The sequence below is a fragment of the Boleophthalmus pectinirostris genome, unplaced genomic scaffold, assembly GCF_026225935.1.
Source record: "Boleophthalmus pectinirostris isolate CB_2022bp ecotype Guang Dong unplaced genomic scaffold, ASM2622593v1 HiC_scaffold_5, whole genome shotgun sequence".
Lineage (NCBI taxonomy): Eukaryota > Metazoa > Chordata > Actinopteri > Gobiiformes > Gobiidae > Boleophthalmus > Boleophthalmus pectinirostris.
The window spans coordinates 25,221,297-25,243,043 of NW_026571404.1; the positions used below are offsets into that span (position 1 = coordinate 25,221,297).

Consider the following 21,747-nt stretch of genomic DNA (forward strand, 5'->3'; position numbering starts at 1 on the left):
CATACATATATACATACACACACACACACACACACACATATATATATATATATATAGATAGATAGATAGATAGATAGATAGATCAATAGATCAATAGATGTGGTAAAGATGAGGAGAGCACCACTTCAGAGTGTGTTTATACCTTCATCTTCAGTACTGTCTGGCTGTTTGTGTGTTTTATGTCCATCTCGGTACTTTTGTTGTTTTGATCGAATACGTTGCATTCTGTCAGATGACACCAGAGAGAGGAAGACTGAATTCATACAAACTCTATTAAAATTTTAATTTTTAGGCTAACTTACGATCTCTTGAGCTGTGACAGGGACTTCTGCTCTAGTTGCTGGTAGTATTTGATGTTTTTGATGATGCTGGCTTTAAACAGTTCAAATCCTCTGGAGAAACACAGAAGTTTCAGCAGATGCACATGTTAGACTTTATGACGTTGTTGTGTTGTGTGTGAGTTTTACCTGGAGGCCTGGCGGGCTGAGGCCTGGAGCTCTGCCGTCACATGGAGAAAGTAGAAGCTGAGGAAGACTCTCCGCTGCAGCAGAAGACACAAGAAACAGATCCCATCCCAGATGATCCCGGCCTCTTCCACAGGCAGGCTGCAGCTGCGCTTCTCCACAGCATTGGCTTCACAAAACAAACAAAAAGTACTTCAGACAAAGACAAAGAGGTAGGGCGCTTCAGTGGGTCATAAAAAAGTAAAAAAAAATAAAAAATAGCAGTACAGGTGCTCTACGAGGGTTAAAACATTAGTCTTTAAACAGAAAATTACCCTTACTGGAAAATGTAAAAGTGGGCAATGTACAAACTCGAGCCACTCCGACTGAATATATTGAAAGTCCTTTATTTCGTGAAGGGACGCCAACGCGTTTTGACCAGCAAGATGGTCTTCGTCAGGGCAAAGTTGGAGTGCCTTGGGTTACTACCTTGCCCACTTTTACATTTTCCAGTAAGGGTAATTTTCTGTTCAAAAAAAAAAAAAGTACTGTTTTAGATTCTCCAGCTTTGCATTGATTTGTGAAAAGATGGCAGAATAAAACATACTTTGACAAATGCTTGTAACAAGTGTTAGAAATATATATTTAGTAGTGAATACAAGCAATGAATAAAGATACTTACAGATAATGAGATAAAGATACTAGATAATGTGATTTTGTGTATGAGACAAGCTGTAGGACTTACGGTCATAGTAGCCTTTAACTGTACAGACGAGACTGAAGAGCTGAATAACCCAACAAAAGCCTTTCTGCATCTCAAAGACGAACACACAGGCCAGAATCTACCACAGACAACTCGTGTCAGTACAACAGCATTTACAGTACAATAACAATGTACAAAGCTACAGCCAAATCATAATAGACAGTATTTACATGGTACTCACTGAGAGCATGTTTTTGGATATAATGACTGCAACATTATAAATTATGAGGCAATCCCACAATACTAGACGAGTCTTTGATGGCTTCAGCAGCAACTTAGTTCCAAAGAGAAGGAAAAAGAAACAGGCTAAAAGATAACCCAGTCCAAAAGCTGATATCCGGGTGGCTCCAGTGATGAACACCACAGCCAGAACAAACCAAAAGAAGTACCGGAACACCAGCACTTTGGCCATGTCCAGGTAACTCCTGTAAGACACATACAGACAGAAGAGTTTATTCTCCAACAGGCTCCTACAGCTTCACTCAAAAAGGGAGAGATACAGGGCTACATTCGTATCAAACTCTGTACAACTGTACAAAAAGTCACCCTTGTGTAATAGATAACCCTCTGTCATGTCAATCATTATTTCATCTTTGCACTGTTTCTTCTTACAACCTCCTGTATATAGCTGAGATATATTTGTATTACTATATTACTACATTTTATTATTACTCACTTACATACATACATACATACATACATATATACATACATACATACATTTTATAATTATGCCTGATTTGACAGGAGTCTCTTGCTAATTTTGCTACTTATTTTGAATTTATTATGTATAGTAGTAGTATGTGGCCATACCGGCTTGTCAAAGCCTGATCTCCTCAGAACTCAGAAGCTAAGCAAAGCAGGCCTAGTTAGCAGTGTTGTGCAAGTTCACACTTTTCATGAACTAGTTCCAAGTTCAGTTCACACTTGTTCAAAATTAATAGTTCACGTTCATAGTTCACAATTTTAATTTTGAACTAGTTCAAAGTTCAGTTCATTTTATATTTAGGTGAGATCTGTAAATGAAAGGCTGCATTTATTTTAGACTAAACCAGGTCTAAATCAGGACTGAACCAGGTCTAAACCAGAACTGAACCAGGACTAAAAAAGAACTGAAACAGGACTGAACCAGGTCTAAACCAGGAATAAACCAAGACTAAAACAGGACTGAACCAAAATTGAACCAGGTCTAAACCAAGACTAAACCAGGACTGAACCAGAATTGAACCAGGTCTAAACCAGGACTGAATCAGGTCTAAACCAGAACTGAACCAGGACTAAACCAGGTCTAAACCAGAACTGAACCAGGACTAAACCAGGACTAAACCAAGACTAAACCAGGACCAAACCAGGACTAATCCTGGACTAGAACTTGGAATCTAGCACCGCCCCTGAGTGAACCCCGAGTGCGCTCGGGCGTCAGCTGCGTTTATCTCGGTGGAGCGCGGACTTCTGCGTCGGTCCTTTCGCTCAGGATCACGGTCTACGCAGGCGCACCTCCGGCGTTTCACCGCTGCTGATATCGCGGTGATTTTGGCAAATTTGTATGAAGAAAAACGAAAAACCCACCATTTCAATCCAGGTTAAAAAAGCATTGTGACGCGCGTTACTGACATATGTACCAAGTAAAATAATACGCGCGCGGAGCAGCACGTCCTGTGCGTGTAGATTTCAGAAAATAGGATCCATCCTATTTTTTGACGCTCTACACGAGCTGAGGCGCGTGTCTCCGTCAAAATCCACAGAGAGCATGAATCTATTGTTGTATTTGTGCATTTACCATCAGCACATTGTGCTCCCTGGGCAGTTGTGGATCATGTGAAAGAGCCCAGATCCACATACACTGTTAATTAGTGCTTTGAAATTTACTTTTGAAATCCTTGCGTTTGCCGTGGTCAGTCTGTACAGAAGGTAAATACAAGCAGCTAAACGCGCCCAGTCAAGTTTGATTGACTTCTCATTGAGAGACACAAGAGCCCGTACGTTCCGTTAAAGCTGCCGGTGGAGTCGCCTTCGCGTTGACACGCGGCTGTGGTTTCGCGAGGTGAAGTGCGAGCAGATCGTCACTCGTCAAATTCCGATGTTTAACTGAACTCCAACAGTGACGTACGTCGTTCATCACACATAATTTGAACAAATTCACGTTCAAGTTCTTGATTTATAAAAGTGTTGCGTTCAGTTCAAAGTTCACTGAAAAATGAACGTGTTCAATGAACGCGTTCTTTTGAACTCGTTCATGCACAACACTGCTAGTTAGTACTTGGATGGGAGACCTCTGGGAAATTTAGGTGCCACAGTGGGGCGGTGTGTCGTTAGGCAAAACACTTCACCCACATTGCTTATTAAGAAAATAGAGTGTGCATGAATGACGGTCAGATGAGCCGATTAATTAATACAATTATTATTATATTTTTGAGCTTTGTTATTAGAATTATTGTGATGTGTGAGTTACTGCCTAAGTAATCTAATCTAAGTAATACATAGAACACACAATCTGTCAAGAGGGAAGGAGAGAGATGTGTAGACATAGGGACCTGCAGTTCACAAAGTTAGGTGCTGGGTTGAACAGGCGCCCTTCCATGGGGTCTGGATCATCTGTGTTCTCCCCAGCCAAGACCATCCACTCCTCCACACGCTCACACTCAAAGACCTTCCACTGCTGCGATGCACACATGAGCAGCACAAAGTCAGCTGTGAAGAGACATCACTGTCAGATAAAAACACACCAGAGCATTCAAGAACACGCTTATCAGAGACCCACCCATGAGGTTCCTTGAGTTGGGAATGGTGTAGAAGTCTGGCAGGTAGATCCATTTGATCAGAGCAGAGTTCATGAGCACTGGAGTATTCCATCTCCAAGGGTAGTCTGAAGACCATCAACACCATGACCATTGAGGACTGAATTTGTTTAAAGTGCGTATGACAGATTTTTTAAAAGAATTTTGACTTCATTTGGTGGGATTATAACTACTGTAAATATAAATTAAATTAAATTTTACACCAATCAAGAAGCAATTTGTGAAGTAAAGTTGAAAAATTGGTTGAAAATTACAGGAAGCAGAGAGTTCTAAAATATTTTTATGACATCACACTAGGTACATTTTACACACACAAAAGAAACTAATTTCTGGGATACTTTAAACATGATTTCAACAAAATAAAGGTGTTTTCTCATAATTGTACTTTTCAGATAATTTTTGTGACTTTAGAGGAGTTTTGCTAGGTACAGTTGTGGAATTCTCTAGTGTGATATCACAATTTCCAACTAGGAAGTAAAATTTTCAACCTAAAAATGGCAGAATTAGGAAAATGAGTGTGAATGCTTTTGCAAAAATCTTCAATATAATGATCTTAACTGTCTTCAAGTAAAATTACTTTCACATTGAAATATTTAGTGTAACAACACGAATACTAGGGGATACAACTCACCCAAACATAAAGCAGGGGGCATCCCAACACACAATAAGTACTGGTAGATCATGAAGATGGACAAGAAGAGACAGTATCTGGGCCATATCTGAGCAATGGTTGCTCGTCGCCGTCTCACCAAGATGGCTACCAACCAGCACCCATGAATAATCACCAGAAAGTTCATGCGCTGGCCAATCACATTCACTGTCATCAGGAAGCAGATCTAAGGAAAATGAGCAGAGTGTATCATAAGCAAAGTCAAGGAGAACAGTATAGAAGACAGCGGGCTGTGATGACAACCTCCAGCCCAAACTTGTAGAAGGTGTAGTTGAGCAGGTATTTGATGCATGGAATCAGGCCCTGGTCCAGTGTGTCACGTGTAGCACTGGGGAACAGAGCTGCGATGGTTGGAGGAGAACATTGCAGCTGTTTGTAGTGGTGAGTTTGGTGGCGGTAGACAGTGGCCTCAAAAACTAGCAGCATCAAAACAATAAGGTGATTCTGAAAAAAAAAACAGCCAATCAGAGATGGAAGTAAGAATTAAATGTCAGTTTTCCCTTTCAACTGTATTGTTGTTTAAATTAAAAATTGTTTAAATGAATTGAACCACAGACAGAAGTACCTTGCTGTAGCCCAGAACAGTCGCCTCTTTCCTGATCCCAAACCACCTGGCGGGGTCTACCGGCTCTTTGTAAAGAGTAGAGTTTAACATTTCCTCTGCTAACAGATTGGTCTCATTGGTCAAGGGCTGAAAGTGAAAACAAGAAAGTATTCTTACACAAAGAACACTGACAAAAGTTTAAAACATTTCACCACTTAAAGGGCACATATTACGCTATTTTCAGATCTATGTTATAACAACAACAACAACACACCTGGTGTTATGTTTTGTTTTATTCACACATGTTTACCAAACAAACTCTGTATATTTAGGCTATGTTCTTCTCTAAAACAGAAAACAGAAAACTCACCTTGTGATGTCATGTGGTAATACAGAAAGTGCCCCACTATGTTTTTATACACATTTAGATGATTTCAGCCCTGGAATTGTCTATCTCTATTGAGCAAAAATTAAAAGGTGCAACAGAGCATTTTAAGCTTTGGAGATGTAGACATACTAATAATAAAGGATTACTGAAACATGTGTGAACACAATTCCAGGTATGTTTTTGACATGAGGACATGAGGTAATAGCATTATAACATATATATATATATATATATATATATATATATATATATATATATATATATATATATATATATATATATATATATACATATACACACACAGACATATATATATAGGAACGAAATGTGTTGACTAGTGTCAGAAAGCTTGGTCTCAGTCATAGGTCATGGGACTTCCAACAGCATAATGACCCAAAAAACACTGCTAAAAACACACAAGAATGGCTAAGAACAAAACATTGGACTGTTCTGGAGTGGTCTTCTGTTAACCCAGATCTCAATCTTACTGAACATCTGTGGAAGCAGCTGAAAGATGCTGTCTGGATAAGGCATCCTTCAAACCTGAGACAACTAGAGCAGTTTGCTCATGAGAAGTAGGTCAAAATACCAGTTGACCAGTGCAAAAGTCTCATTGACAGTTAGAGAAATCATTTGTTTGCAGAGTTTGCAACAAAATATTAAGTTAAGGGTACCATCATTTTTGTCCAGGCCAGTTTCATTATTTTGTATTTCTAATAATTCTGTTGAACCACAGGTGAAAAGCAATGTTTGATTTTCATTGGGCAATTTTCAGTACATTTTTATTTATTATTGCTTTTATCAGTTTCAAGTTATTTCAGTGATGATTGTCCATGACTGTATATAGGCATTGTTAGGAACACAAGTCTGTTTGGGAAGCATTAGTAATTGCTGGTTTTATAATTCACTTAAATTATACCTTCTATGTACACACACATACATACATACATAAATGATACATGAGTTTTACCAGGGTGCAGTTGCTGGAGTACTCAATGGGGTTGACCACACTAAGCTGGTATAACATCTTGCACATGATGATGACGCATACCCAGACCGTGGACAGGCACGAGGCCATGGCCCTGAAGCGGCTGTAAGGCATGGCCAGGGACCAGAACACCACCAGCACCAGGTTCATGACAGACGGCTGGAAACACATGCTCACATTTCAGTCATAGTTTAATAAAGCAACCATATGGGGGAGAAGGGAGGAGTCGCTGAGCTTATGTTTTATTTGTCTGTAACCTTTATAGCCTGTATTTCTGTCAGAATAAGATAATTAGACAACACAACTATACCATACAAGCAAGTGTCTCTTTCTGTCTGGCTGTTGCTACCACCGTTTTGTGAATGGTATGATTATAGTAAGTACTGTCCTTTTAGTATGTCTTTAATAAATACAGCCACATTACTTGGAGTTGGATTTTAAAGTTTTCTATTCTAACCACAGATTTACAAAATTACCTCTACTGATAGTCATGTGATATCATGCAATCATACAGTCTGAAGGCAAACTACATAGACCATAGAAGTTTTAAAGGGCCCATATTTAGCAATTTTCTGATCTGTTATGATCTTGTTTCCTTGTCAAAAACATACCTGAAGTGGTGTTTTGCTTTTATTTCATTCTCACATGTTTAACATAATCAATTTGCATATTTAGACTGAGTTCTTCTCTCACACAGAAAACACTCTTTTCCACCTTGTGATATCACAGTGGTAATACAAGTAATGATCTATTGTGTTTTTAAACACCGTACACCTTCACTAGAATAATTTGGATGATGTCTTTACTGAACTAAAGGAAAAAGGTAGCTGTTCATTTGAAAACATTACAAGGTGGAACAGAGCACTGGAGATGAAGACATACTAATAATAAAGGATTACTCAGATATATGTGAATGAAACAAAACACAACTCCAGGTATGGTTTGATGAAGTAACAACATTATAAAATGGCTAAAAGCTCACAAAAGTAACTTTTGTGTAATATAGGACCCTTACCTAGACTTACAATGCAGCTCGTATTTGCTCTGTGATATGTCATACCTCTTCCAGAGACACCCAGACAGAGAAGAAGGCCACCATTTTGATGATGTGCAACTCCAGAAGACGCCACAGAAAATCCTGGATTTTGGTGAGGGTATCAGAGAATTTCCTGGAGAGCACCAGCAGTCTGTCCATGACTAAGCCCCATTTACTGGGTGTCAAAGCCGCTGGAAGAGAGAAGGTACAGAAATATGCAATCTATAAAATCTTTCAGACATAAACAATGGCACTTCTCTCTTCATAAATCAAAATATTCAATTACCAGCAACACTGATATTAGATGTTCCCTTTGTACCTTCAGACTCAATTTCCAGGTTCTCGTCATCTTCTTCAAAGCCTCCTCCTCCTCCCTCTGCGCAACAGGCTCCAGTTGTCTCAGTGTTTTTTCTGAAAATATACAAAACAAGATATAATATTCATATGATCAATATTGATCAAACTTTTTCCATTTTGAACCTGGCCAACAGCATTCAAATACTTAATTTAACTTCTTCATTGTCAACAAGGAGCTGGTTTGGTTGGATTGTGAAATGTAGTGAGTTCAAATAAAGCCCACTGAGGCCTGTTACCTGCGCTTGGGGGTGACATTCTCCAGGTCAGTGATCTTCATGAAGGGTGTGTGGAAATAGTGCAGCTGAAGAATACAGGCCAACAGGAAGAAGCCTGGGATGAGGATACTGCTGAAGAGTTCTGAAAGGGCAAAGGTCTCCAAACCCACTGCTGCCAGCCTGGACCAATCACAAATATACTGTGTGAGCCAAATATCAATCAAAATGATGACAAAATTATATGAGTATAATCAATTAGGCCCAAAAACAACAACAGAAACACACACCTGTTATGCTAATGTGATGATGGACATAAGAAAATTAAGTGTTAAACTTCAGCCTATACCTTTTCAGTCTTCCTTTTTCACTATATGTACTGACTGAACAAATAAACTAACTTACTTACAAAGTAAGTAATGAATAACATAGTTATAATTAGTAATAAAATAATTCTATAATGTGGTTGTTATAATGTGTAAAAACTAGAGTGGGCACCGAGGATCTATTAAAATATTCATGTGGCCGTTCCGGCTTGTCAAAGCCTGATCCCATTAGATCTCAGAAGCTAAGCAGGGCTGGGCCTGGTTAGTACTTGGATGGGAGAAAATAAGGTGCCACGGGGGGGCGCCAGTTGTAAAAACTGCTGTTGTGTCCCTAAGCAAGGCACTTCATCCTCATTGCCTAGTATGAATTGGTGTGTGTTGTGTGTGTGTGTGTGTGTGTGTGTGTGTGTGAATTGGCAGCCTTGCTTCTGTCAGTCTGCCCCAGGGCAGCTGTGGCTACAGTAGTAGCTTATCACCACCAGGTATGGAGTGAATGAGTAATGCTCTGTAAAGTATCTTTGGGTGTCCAAAAAAGTGCTATACAAAATTTGTTATTATTAAATATGGGTGAGCACTTGGGCACGTACTGTTCCTCTGTGAACCCTGTGAAGTGCATCCAGTAGCCAGGAAAGTCCTCAAACTGATAAGTGTAGATAGCAATCAGCACCAGCATGGTGTATGCGACCACAAGCCACCAGAAGATCTTCAGCAGCCGCCTCCAGAGGGAGTAGTAAACCTGTGGCAGCATGGCACAAGTTAACCTAAAATGCACTAAATGTCAGGGGCACCAAAACATCCAAAACACCTGTACCTGATAGAGACAGAGGCAGAGCAGAAACAGCAGCATGTACACGATCTTGTAGCCCACCAGTTTTCCAGCGAAGGACACCATGATGAACATACCCCCGCACACATAGATCCAGTATTTGGCGTAACAGCACATGACCATGCCTCCCAATACTTTCAGGACTGACTCATTGCCACCACCATCTTCTGATGGAAACACAAATAAACACTAAGAACTTATTTCTGTGAACAAACTAATAATAATATATATTTTCTGTTTCGATCATGTGCAAGTGTGAAAGAGAGTAAACAAATAAACCTTTGCAATTGTAAAAATGTACATGTAAATGTAACTATGTATGTAAATGATGGATTTAAGGAGCACTGTGTAACATTTTGCCACATCTGCCATCTGCCACATGGCATTCATTCTCTGAACATGTTATTGTTTTATTGTAGCTAGAGATTTTTTTTCTTTCTATTCAAAATGATACAGTGTGTATTTGTGCAGGTTCAAACCTCCTGTGGTGACTTCCTGTAGAGGGGCCGTCATGTTCCTTTTCCGGCTGAAGTTTTCCTTCACTGACTGTCGCAACAGCAGCCAGAAGGTCAGCGTGAACAGGAGCTGAGCGGGCAGAGGGAAACAGTGGGCTGTTATGTCCAACTTTTACAATAACATGTGATGAGTTCATTGAAAGTGGAAATTATATCAAGTATAATATGTAATGTATTAAACATAAACATTTAAACTGGCAAACAACATAGGTGTGATGAAAATTGCTTATTATGATCAAGCCATATTTTATGGATTGCCTTATTTTTTTCGTACAAATTGTGATCACTGTATGGTACGGGGGAACTTTGTGTCAGTGTTATAGTCCAACTGTGGCCTCACCAGAGCCCCCAGCCTTAGACAGGGGAAATGTGCCCGCTCTAGACCCAACTGCCGGAGGCTCATATTGCCTACAGTGGAGGGCAGTTCGGGCTGGAGCTCCATGCCCCAGACATACTGCAGACAGCACAGGGCCAGCCCATAGAGCAGGATGAATGGGGAGCACAGGGTGGCTGCATGACGTCTGAATCAAAGGGAGGAAAAGTTAGCAATATCAGATCAATTCAAGCTCTGCTCAAGTCTTTCTTATACTAGACCTGGCTCGTAAGATCCAGATGAGACAAGCCCAAAGCAACAGCACAAAGGTGAGCCAGCTGTGGTAGGTGATGCTCCACACCTATGTGCACATACAGTACAAGTTTCTGATACAATTTATTGTTTATATTCTAACTACAATTCATGTTTTTCTTACCATCATGGCTATGAGAGCACACACATAGCTCTGCTGCATCACCACCCTCCCCAGCAAAAAGAATGGGCTCTCACTCTTTCCACCACTGGGGGCAACTTCGGTACCTAAAAGTAGTGTAATATAGTATAATATGCATAACGATAACTAAGGACACTTTAGTATTTCTTTTTATCCAAAAGTTTTTGTTTGTTGTACAAAAACAAGTTTCTCAGATATAGCAATTAAAGTGATACTGATCAGTGTCTATTTCACTTCTTTTAGTATTGTGTTGGGATCCTGAACGCATACCCAGTTCTGTGTTCTCCTCTGAGGCCAGTGCAACTTCTTTGGGTCCTTCATTTCCCATGGACAAAAGCATGAGCTGAAAGAATGCCATGAATGACATGTCAATTAGTTAATCTGAGTGCATTCAACACTGAAAGGCGTGATAAAATTAAAGCATGGTCTCATTCAAAAAGAAAGACAAAGAAATACAAGGAAATCTGTGAGTTTGGGCCATTTGAATTTAAGTCCATTGCGTAAGCTCTTGATACTGTTTCACTTCTGTGTCCTTCCCAGGGTGTGTTGGTGATATGATGAGTTGCCAGAGCGTGAACAAACATGTAGGGCTTTTTCTCTTATTTAAATTTCTCAGAATCTCACAGTACAAGCTTGTAGAATGTAGAATGACATCACCTACTGGTTTTTATGTTCATGCATTTCTAAGCAAGTATGTAAGATCTGCTCGTTGCTCAATATTGCAGATACAATTTTGAAATACTTATAACACAAAAGCATTGTTTGCTGAACACTGGTTAATGGTATAATAAAGAGCAGAGGTAATTCCAGGGCACAGACTCCTTTAGGCACATCACCCAGAGCACACAGTAGCACTCTCTGTACCTGAGTATCATCTCTGCAGTCATCCCTGGGTTCTCTCCACGTTGTGAACTCCACCATCTCCTCATCTCCTGGAGACTCTGCCCCCCTGTCCGTTTTCTGCTCTTCCTCCTGCTCCACACAGAGTATGAGAGGACAAAATCATCTTTCATTCACAACAGTTTAAACAGTTCACAAAACAAGGGTCTGCATTCACTGTATTATATAATATGAGAGACTACAGTAGATGCCACAAACCTTAGACGCTCCAATGTAGCCACTCTTGAGAACTGTGGTGATGGTGACATAAAGCAGGAAGAGGACCCCTGGGTTGGCATACACAGGCCAGTCATGGTTTGAATTCAGGCTGAGTTCAAACGGGGAGGAACAGTTTCCAGATATGATGATGTCCTTCAAGCCGAACAGTCTGCTCCAACACAGAGCCCAGCAATTAGTATCTGTCTTTATAATCTTGAACATATCCATTGGTAAACACTACACTACATTCTCTGATAGGGTTAAGGCATACATCAAATGCTATGACTTTACTGAAGTTTAATTATTATTTGTATCACTGGATACCTGCTTTCTCATATTTAGCTTAAAAGAAAGTCAGTATTGCCGCAAATGGTCTCAGCTTGGCCTAACTCACAACCCAACCACAGATGCAGAGCAGTGACTTTGAATGACTTAATTTGCAAGTGCTTTCCAAAGCCTGTAAGTTAAGTGATACGATATGTTTACCAGACATTATAATTACTGGACTAGCATATCTAATATTACATTTCGCACAGTAAACTTGAGCAGGGTCAGAATGTTATAGGCTGTCAGATAATTTTATTTTGAGATCTAACAGGATCAATAGACTGACAACATCTAAATAGTTGAACCCAAGTGTCTTTAAGATGTCCCTCTGGGCACTTCTCCACAGTGCTGCATGGGGCAGACTCAACCACAGCAGATAGAGTTTCAGTTTTGGACGACCAGCAGAGTCATCCGTCTTTGACATGAACTCAGCCTACAGGTGGCAGTGCTGAGCAGACCTGTCCATCAACTACATCAGAGAAACTCAAATCTGATCCAGACTATTGTTCACTTTTATCCTGCTTTTTGATCTTTTTGCCATATTTCTATGAGCAGGAAAAGGTCTTAGTAATTGTATCCATGTCCAGGTATTAGCAGCAAGTGACAGAGCTATTTAGGCTATGTCACCTCAGCATTAACCCCACAGGCCCCCTAGTCCAAGTAGACCTCCTACTTCGCTGGACCTGCCAGAGTTGGCTTAACTCAGTTAAGTCTAAATGAAGTGGGGCAGCTGTAAAAGCTACAGAAACCATATCTGTGTATAAAAATAATCAGAATCAATAAAAGGTAAGTGAATACAAGGCATTACTTGTCACTCAGTAATCAGTATTGCTCTATGAAATTCAGTATGTCCAATATAGACTCAGCAATTTTGCAACTAATTTATGAAGACAACTAAACTAGCATCTAGAGCGCTATTTATAATTGTTCTACCGAGGAAACCTCATATTGTGTCACCATTAGTAATAGTTAGTAACAGCTTAGTCATATAGTTTTTGTCTTTGCTTTATAAGGTTGTCAAATAAAAAAATCAGATACTGATCGATTATAGTATCTATTTTTATATTAGTATTGAAGTTTGGATTTAGTATTGAAACTAGATACTCATTTAAAGTATTTATACTAAAAAAGACACAAGACAAGAAGCCTTTCCTGAATAGCTTTAGAATGATCTTGAGCTGTGTCAGAACAAGTATAGGATGACACAGGCTAGTATACGCCCATAGAAAACAATTGTGACAACACTATTGCCTTAGACAGAAGAAGCAGTAAAGGCCATGTTCTCGTCACTGTTGACTCACTCAGGGGTCACAGGTTAAGATCAGACTTCAGAATGGGGGGCAAATAAGAGGATGTGATGGGTATATGCCACTCAACCTCAAGGACCAAATAGGATGAGTTTGTTTGTCTTATTATCATTATTATTATTATTATTATTATTATTATTATTATTATTATTATTATTATTAGTAGTAGTAGTAGTAGTAGTAGTAGTACTATTGTGCGGTGAGATAACAGACATGCATATGGGAGGTGGAAGAATCCTGGTACATTTAACACATTCCTGAACCCTCCCATGTGAGTGCAATCTGTACTAAATATTATGTAAACTGTGAAAACACTACTCTACCATATCTAAGCAGTCTTACTAGAAGAGAAAATGGTGTTTAAAATAACAAATCCTCTCTAATTCAAAGAATCTTCAATAAACTAGCTTCACACACAAAGAATACAAATCTGAACATAAGTCAAATCAGGGCTTACACTAAAAAAAGTGCAAAAACTGCACTCACCTCCAAATTTTACAAAAATAATGGGTTTAAGAAATTGCTATATATGCCATGATATGATAAGTCATAACTGTCACTGAGTTATGGACTGCTGCATACAACACCCTGTCTATACTTTACAAAGCAATGAAAAACCACACAATAGGAGAGCAAATGGACAAATGGCTTTACACTTGATTGGTAGACTTTAAGTTTGTGTTTGGCAAAAGAAAAGTAGAAAAAAAGAGGATGTGATTTCTGTGAAACTTCAGGACACTCCCTTAGTAAGCACAAGGCAGTAAAGCATGATCAGTATGTCTGAGCTCAGAGCACTGTCTCAGTGCTCTAATCAATAAATATGTGGTTCAAAAACGAACCTGTTGAGATAACATAGTCTTAGCATTTTTGATAATCTTTTGGGATTTGTGCAAATTCAATTAATGGCTTCACTTTTATGGGGGAGAACAGATTATTATTATTATTATTATCATTATCATTATTAGTATTAGTATTAGTATTAGTATTAGTATTATTACATGTTTGTAAAGGATTTTAACTAACACAACACTTAATCCAAACTGTTAATACTGACCCATTAAATGATTCCATACCTAAACAATAACCATAAAATAACAGAAGCAGCAAGTTGTCTTTATTGTATATTGATACTTTCCAGTGACATCACGCTGGGGGTGTTCTGCATATATGTGTACTGGTGCAATGTCCATCAGTTTTAAGATTGTCTGAAAAGTCATGACAAAATACATAATGTATTTAAGCAACACATTTTCTGGAGGCTGTGATCAGTACAAGCTTATTAGGTGTTTGATTTTCAACAAAAGATGAAAGTCTAACGAATCAGATAGAGCAGTTCTTACAGTTAGCATCACACCCCCAGGGAATGTTGATAGCATCAGCTGCAAAGTATCAGTAAAAGATCTGTCACTGTGCATGTGCTGATACTGCAACATGAAAGTTAGTGTAAGTTAGAGTAGGTGTAACCCAGGACTATTGGCACGGTTGTTACTATAGAAATTACATATTCAGGACAGGTGTGAACTGACCTCTGACCCTCAGTGTAAACATGAGTGAAACATACCGGGCCCACAGACTGGCGGGGGGGAAGACAGCCTGGGACAGTGAACTCTGGTACACGTAGAGACACACCATGTGACCAGCAGTGAAGAAGCCCACCATGACACACAGTGCGTTAAAGCCCAAGTGGCTGATGGGAAGATGGCAGGCCCACCATGTGCACACCCCGATGAAGAGGAGGAAGTAGATGGCTGAAAAGGCCGAGGGCAGCGTAATACCTGGAACAAACACAAGCTATAAGGATGTGTTCTGTATATATAGACACAAGTGCAGTTTACTTAAATAGAGTACAAACAACATACAGCACCTAATGACCTTAAAAAAAATAAAATAAATAGCAATAGTCTTATGACCTACTCAAGAAAGATATATTAAGTCAATTTGTACTATAACAATGAAAAGAAACTCATAAACTCCAATTTATTGTACTTAAAAGTATTAGGTTGTGTTACTGCTTCAGAATTAAAGAAGTGGAGATAGAAAATTAACTCACGCATGTTTCATTAATCCTTTTTGGCATTGTTTTAGTTCCAATGTAAGCATTGGCAGCCTGACTATATTTTTAGATTTTCTCATCTGTAGTTCTCTATGTAAATAGTTCAATGTGGCATATTGTGGACAGTTTGCCCAGGGCATGACCACACACTAGAATAGACAAGAAGTTAAAGTTGTTAAGGGGAACACCTGCCCCAAATTAACATTCCCACTTTGCCTGTCAACAACACATGAACAGTGTAATGACAAGACCCCTTCCTAATTTAGAAACTAGTCTAAGTGAATGCGCTTTTGTATGAGGGTGCAGTACCAGCTAAAGCCAGCAGGCTGATGGCCAGGATACGGCCAAGGTCTCGAAGCACTCTGCAGGCTGTTGATTTGAGCTTCTCAGCTAGCTGCTTAGCTCGGGTTCCAGCAGACACCTCCTCCTCCTGGTCCTCTGCAACAGACCTGTCCTGATGGTCTTCATCCTCTGACAGCCCCTCCTCAGCCTCCTCTACCTCACTGTCCTCCGCATCTGATTGGCTGTCGTTTAGATGATCCAGCTGAAGCATAACATTTTGGAGTCAAACATTAAGAGGTACTCACTTCCGTAAACAATGGCCGGGCCTATTATCAAAGAAACTACCTTCCTAAAAACAAACAGATGAAGTTTGGCTAAACTTGTGACATAATGTTTAATTTCTACAGAAATAGTGAGACATAGTGGTCATCAGACACTAAGAAAACATTCCTCTAATAGCAGAATCAGATAGTTGTAAAAGAGCAGGTGGAGGATATCTTATATTCTTGGCGCATATACAGATTTATCATTTACAGAGACTTGCTCCAAAATGGTGTCCTTTCACTAATCTGATCCAGTCATCTCCATCTAACCACTTGGGCATCTCTCAAAGGACTTGCATATCTCTCTAGGGACTTGGACATCTTTATAGTGACTTGAACATCTCTATACTGACTTGTGTTTCATGTTGTTCCACAAAATGATAAAAAATCTGTGTGATTTGTACAGCTATTTTAGGTTTGCTGCATAAACAGTGGCAGACTGAGGAAATGTGTACTGTATAAATGTTTTGAGTAAATTATTATTGGTGCATCCAGATGTAGCACACTCTCCCCTGGTACCACCGTAATTAATTTAGTCTTTTTCATGTAGTGAGGAAATTGTGTTCCTTTAGATATATAATTTCTTTAGTCCCCATGTTTTGAGAAGAAAATAGCTAGACATTTTGTTACTGACACCTACACATGTTTTTGCCATATAATGTAGTGAGTTGCCCTGAGATGCATGGTGCGACTCACAGATGTAATGTTAGCAGCGGCCACCATCTGCCTGTTCTTCACCAGGCGATGACACAGGATGCTGGTTACCAAGGCAACCAGACACACAGCCAGGTCAGGACAGAGCAGCCGGGCCACAGTCCAGGGCTCATCCAGGGGCAACCTGCACACCCATATAGGACACAACAGCTGTTAATGTATCACATACACCTACCCTAACACTATATTATTGGAAAGAATACATAACAGATACAGTTTGTGCCTTATGATGGATTGTTGGCCTGTTGAGTGGTGCATTTGTGTTTCATGCGCTGACTCAGAGGGCTGGGTACCTGGATAGGCCAATCTGGCGGCTGACTGTGTCCCATTGTGAGCAATTGTCCCCCAGGGCCGTGTCCAGAGGTGGGTAGGTGAACAACACAGTCTGGAAGCAAACATGAGCCAGAACAAATAGGAGGCCCGTGCAAAACACCGCTGAGATGAAACGCCCTGTGTGGCCTGTGGACGAGAGGGACATCCACTTGAATTGGATAAGAAATCAGACCCTTGATCATAGCAAGTCACAGATTTTCATTAAAAAAAATCTAAATTTTGAAAAATAGCTACATTACACTTTACACACATTAGATACACATTTTTCAAAGAATTTAAAGTAGCACAGTAGACTGGATAGGGAATAGAAGAAAACAGACATTTTATGATCACTCAAGCCTCAAATGCAGGACATCCATAATCCATTATCTTCTACTTTATTTGGGGTTGGGTCACGAAGGCAACAGTCTGAGCAAGGATCCCCAAACAGCTGGCTTTGCTTAATGTGGACGAGCAGCGGATCTACTCTGAGCTCTTCCCATGTGATTGAGCATCTCACACTATCTCTAAGGGTGCGCTCAGGGTGCGAGGAAACTTAAACTCATTACCTAACATTCATGACCATAGGTGATGACCCTGAGACACTTTAACTTCTTCACTTAGTGAAGGGACTCCCCACCCATCTGAAGAGACCAAGCCACCTTTTTCCCATACTGCAGAAAATGCAGGACAATACAATACAAGGAACCATCTAAATACAACTCTAATCTGTCCATTCATTTTCTTTCACTTTGTCCGGGGCTGGTTCGTGGAGGCAGCAGTCTGAGCAGGGAGACCCAGACATCCCCTTCCATACACACTTCCTCCAGCTCTTCCGGGGGGATCCTGAGGCATTCCCAGGCCAGCCAGGAGATATAGTCCCTCCAGCATGTCCTGGGTCTTCCCCGAGGTCTCCTCCTGGTGGGACGTGCCTTGAACACCTGTCCAGGTAGGCATCCAGGAGGAACTACTGCAGTAGACGGAGACTGATGAACATGGGACTTCCATCCACAGTATTCCCATGGTGGTTAAGTATGATTCATTACTATGACTAACATAATACATGAAATATTCTATAATACTTCATGCTTCAGTGAATAAAAATGTCTTCAGTTAGGCGACACTTCCATTAAGCGGGAAAACACCAGTGATTCCTTCTGTGTGAGTGCTAGCATGTGTGCGCTTGTGTTGGCAGAGCATTGGATTTTCCACATGGGAAATATCCCCTGCCCCCTGCTTTTCTCTTTGTTTCACTGCTCTGCTAAACATTTGACTGAACCAGAATGTTGTCATTTCAAAATATTATTAACAAAAACACAGTAAAATGTAGTTAGCATGTGTGTAGTAAATACTCCTACGTATTATCAGTGGAACTCAACAGTGCATCAGAGAGCTTACTGAATTGTTGGTTAAGATAATACTGTTTAGAATTTTACTAAATCCACAACCTTCTTGTCTCCATAGAGATAATTAGGTTTTGCCTAGACTTTTCCATAGTATGGCATTAAACATAAGTAACTCTTCTGCACTGATTCAATTACAGCACTTTTATAAAGATCAAAAACATTTAACCTGGTGGCATCACCTACAAATTCCCATGGAGACAGATTTTATGTCATAGCCTAGGGTGGTTCATTCCAAGCAAAATGATAAGATCTCCTGGTAGAGTCCTCTTCCTGAAAAATTACCTTGTGCACCTTTCAAGTGTGACTCCTTTAACCCTATTGTTAGAGAAATTCCATTCCTGTTCTGAACCAAGGGCACCCACTGCCAGCTCCTGCCAGCTTGGCTTACATCATCAAAGGTATAATACTCCCTACAACTGAAGTACAGCCAGACTGGACTGTATTAGGCTGGAATGAACAGCACTATCACAATGTCCTGGGGGTTCATGTCTCCAGCTGCTGGGTCCAGTAAATAAACTTCTCCTGTATTAGAACTCCAGCCTCATGCCTCTTCTCACCAACTTGGGCTTCTACCATTTATTTTACCTATGCTTTTAATTGGCACCGGATCTGCTGATTTAGATGCCACATACCTCCAGTGCCTGTTTGAGCGTGTGTGTGTGTGTGTGTGTGTGCGTGCGTGTGTGTGTGTGTGTGTGTGTGTGTGCGTGCGTGTGTGTGTGTGTGCGTGCGTGCGTGCATGTGTGTCAAATCGTACCTTTGATGGTGTGCTTGTTGGGACAAAGGAACCATGGCAAGAGCAGCAGGTACAGGAAGTAAACCAGAGACAGAACATTGTAGCGAAACAGGCAGGCTGCAGACACAAAATGAACAAAATATGATCATGGGTACAAATATCATCTTTTTTTTGTAATTCAAGTTTTTATTTTGTTTAATAACTTTTAACATTTAATAGACAGCAGCACATTGTTTTGACATTACCATATCTGGACCGAAGGGCTAACACAATTTGAGAGGTTACCTACAGTATACGCATGACATAAAATCATAATTTCAAAACTAAAATGGCCAAATTGGAAAAACAAGTGTGAATATTTTTGCCAAAATATTAAACACAATGATCTCAACTGTGTTCTAGCAAAATGAGCAGTCAAACCTGTCATAGGCACTTTAGTCAAAAATTTGTGCCCAGGAAAATGTCTATATTATCATCTTGCCAATAATTTCTCATAAGAAACTATATTCAACATATTGTCTATACACCTGTTAAAAGTCTGGAGAAGAAGGATCTTCGACACACAAAGAATTATTCATGCTGCAGTTATCACTCCCACCTTTACAAATATCCTCTTTTATATTTGTACTTAAAATAGGAGAAAGCAGATCGCAGATAAATACACTGAAATGCGAGATATGTATTTGTCTTGTTTGTGGCACAAAAAATTAATGACCTGTGAAACAAACCACAAAAAGAAATACTGTATGTATTGTTTGAAAATTGGCAAGGCAAGGCAAGTTTATTTGTATAGCACAAGTCATACAGAAAGTAATTCAAAGTGCTTTGCAGAATAAGATTGTGTCTTCTTGTTGTCTTGTCTATTTTTCTTATGACAGTCAATTTAGCTATATATTAGAGCCCGACCGATATGGACTTTGTTGTGGCCGATATGAAACCGATATAGTGGGAGTTGCCGCTGCCGATAATCGCCGATATATTTAGTGATGTAAAAATTCACTGTAAATCTTGAATTGTTTAAAAAACTTAGGTTTGGCTCTAGTGGATTCTAAATTGGGTTTATTTAGGCAACATTTATTGTTATTCTGACTCTTTACGTCATATTTACATACAGTAGATTGGCCTAATGGCATTTTTGCATCACATTCTAGCTACTAGTGATGGGTATTCCAGTTTTTTTTTTTTTGGAGAACCGGCTCTTTTGGCTTGGCTCACTAAACCAACTGGCTCTTTCGGCTCCCAAGCAACTCTTGAGATTGTTTTGTTGCAAGCAGGACTAAACCAGAACTGAACCAGGACTGAGTGTCGGGACTCGGTCTCTCCCTCACTCGAGCCCAAGATTAGTCTTGGTTTATTCATTTTATGCTGAACTGCAGCCAAATATTAATTGCGGTAATTAATTATATGCATAAATGTGGATCATTCACACGTCTATTCACAGCTCATTCACATATCAATGCAGGTCCAGTAGCAAATATACGGCCAATATAGTCACTTTACAATAGGCCAATAGAAAACAGTCTGTTTATGTGCGGGAGCTACAGCAACTAATCGCTAATAACAAATAACCAAAACTAGCTTCAAAGTCAACATATTTCCAACACTCACCGCTCACACCGGCTCCTCCTCACATCACAAGTCTGCACTAATAAAAGTCCTTTTAATCCAGACTCAAACCGATTGTCTGTAAAAAGAATATGATCTCAGTGTTGCGCACCGATGCGGGTGTAAACAAATGCACGTGAGTGAAGTGACATGACTCTGGGGGTGTGTTCAGGGACAGTACGGACACAGACGCAGATAAATACTGATGTGGAGCCACATATTAGGACATTTATCTGTCTGTAAATTGGATTAAATGAACATAATGTTGAAAGTCTAAGCTTTATAAAGAGGTATAATATGCCCACGTGAAATATTGGCCCATATCAACAAGCATATCAGCCGATAGCCGATATGTCTCCAGGTGCCCATATCGGCCAAAAATATCGGCCAGCCGATATATCGGTCGGGCTCTACTATATATAGTATGTTGAAGAAGCAGATGATTATCATCAATTTAACATATTTTCAGCAATATAATCTAAAAAAAAAATTTACGGCAACCTTCCTAAGCATGTGTCCACACTGTCCTATTCAGTCCCAAAGGTCTGCCTCTTATCCTCTGAACTGCTGTAATCCACTCATAGTCACTGATCTGGAGAATGCACCTTTATACCAGCTTAAGTGCCCAAAATATTTGTATTTGACACTTGTTAAAAGAACTTTACAAGTTGCTGTTGGCCTAAAACAACGTGCAAACCCGGGGATGTGAAAACAAAAGCATGTGTGAGGTGATTTTCAGCAGTAAACTCCAGCAGAGATGATAATGGGCTGTGTGTCTGCTCCAGCTGTAGAGCTGTAGAGGCAAGGGAAGTGGAGCGCTCTATATTCTGTCTGCAGCCCCCAAGGCTTTATTGAATTAAACTTACATGTATGCTGTGCACTATCACTCCTCTACCTTTCTCTCACTTTCTGTGTGTGATCGTATGTGCGCTTGGAAATGAAATGGAATAG

The 21,747-nt window shown here is 39.9% G+C and overlaps 1 protein-coding gene across 5 annotated transcripts in view; it reads right to left on the minus strand.

Moving 5' to 3' along the window:
• piezo1 (piezo-type mechanosensitive ion channel component 1) overlaps positions 1-21,747 on the minus strand; it is a 44,436-nt gene that overhangs the window by 14,230 nt on the left and 8,459 nt on the right. For 3 of the 5 annotated variants that reach the window (XM_055162776.1, XM_055162775.1, XM_055162772.1), the window contains exons 2-29: positions 19,213-19,308; positions 17,031-17,196; positions 16,720-16,861; positions 15,728-15,962; positions 14,927-15,140; positions 11,732-11,900; positions 11,498-11,605; positions 10,904-10,976; positions 10,616-10,719; positions 10,461-10,540; positions 10,207-10,387; positions 9,831-9,936; positions 9,337-9,518; positions 9,113-9,261; positions 8,224-8,382; positions 7,917-8,041; positions 7,655-7,821; positions 6,577-6,753; positions 5,240-5,365; positions 4,918-5,118; positions 4,636-4,840; positions 3,968-4,072; positions 3,741-3,897; positions 1,388-1,631; positions 1,189-1,285; positions 468-633; positions 303-392; positions 143-225 (exon numbers count right to left, since the gene is read on the minus strand). In XM_055162776.1, coding sequence (XP_055018751.1) covers positions 143-225; positions 303-392; positions 468-633; positions 1,189-1,285; positions 1,388-1,631; positions 3,741-3,897; positions 3,968-4,072; positions 4,636-4,840; positions 4,918-5,118; positions 5,240-5,365; positions 6,577-6,753; positions 7,655-7,821; positions 7,917-8,041; positions 8,224-8,382; positions 9,113-9,261; positions 9,337-9,518; positions 9,831-9,936; positions 10,207-10,387; positions 10,461-10,540; positions 10,616-10,719; positions 10,904-10,976; positions 11,498-11,605; positions 11,732-11,900; positions 14,927-15,140; positions 15,728-15,962; positions 16,720-16,861; positions 17,031-17,196; positions 19,213-19,308 — 4,107 coding nt within the window. The remainder of the gene's footprint in view (positions 1-142; positions 226-302; positions 393-467; positions 634-1,188; positions 1,286-1,387; positions 1,632-3,740; positions 3,898-3,967; positions 4,073-4,635; positions 4,841-4,917; positions 5,119-5,239; positions 5,366-6,576; positions 6,754-7,654; positions 7,822-7,916; positions 8,042-8,223; positions 8,383-9,112; positions 9,262-9,336; positions 9,519-9,830; positions 9,937-10,206; positions 10,388-10,460; positions 10,541-10,615; positions 10,720-10,903; positions 10,977-11,497; positions 11,606-11,731; positions 11,901-14,926; positions 15,141-15,727; positions 15,963-16,719; positions 16,862-17,030; positions 17,197-19,212; positions 19,309-21,747) is intronic. The other 2 variants (XM_055162773.1, XM_055162774.1) reach the window with 2 other exon arrangements.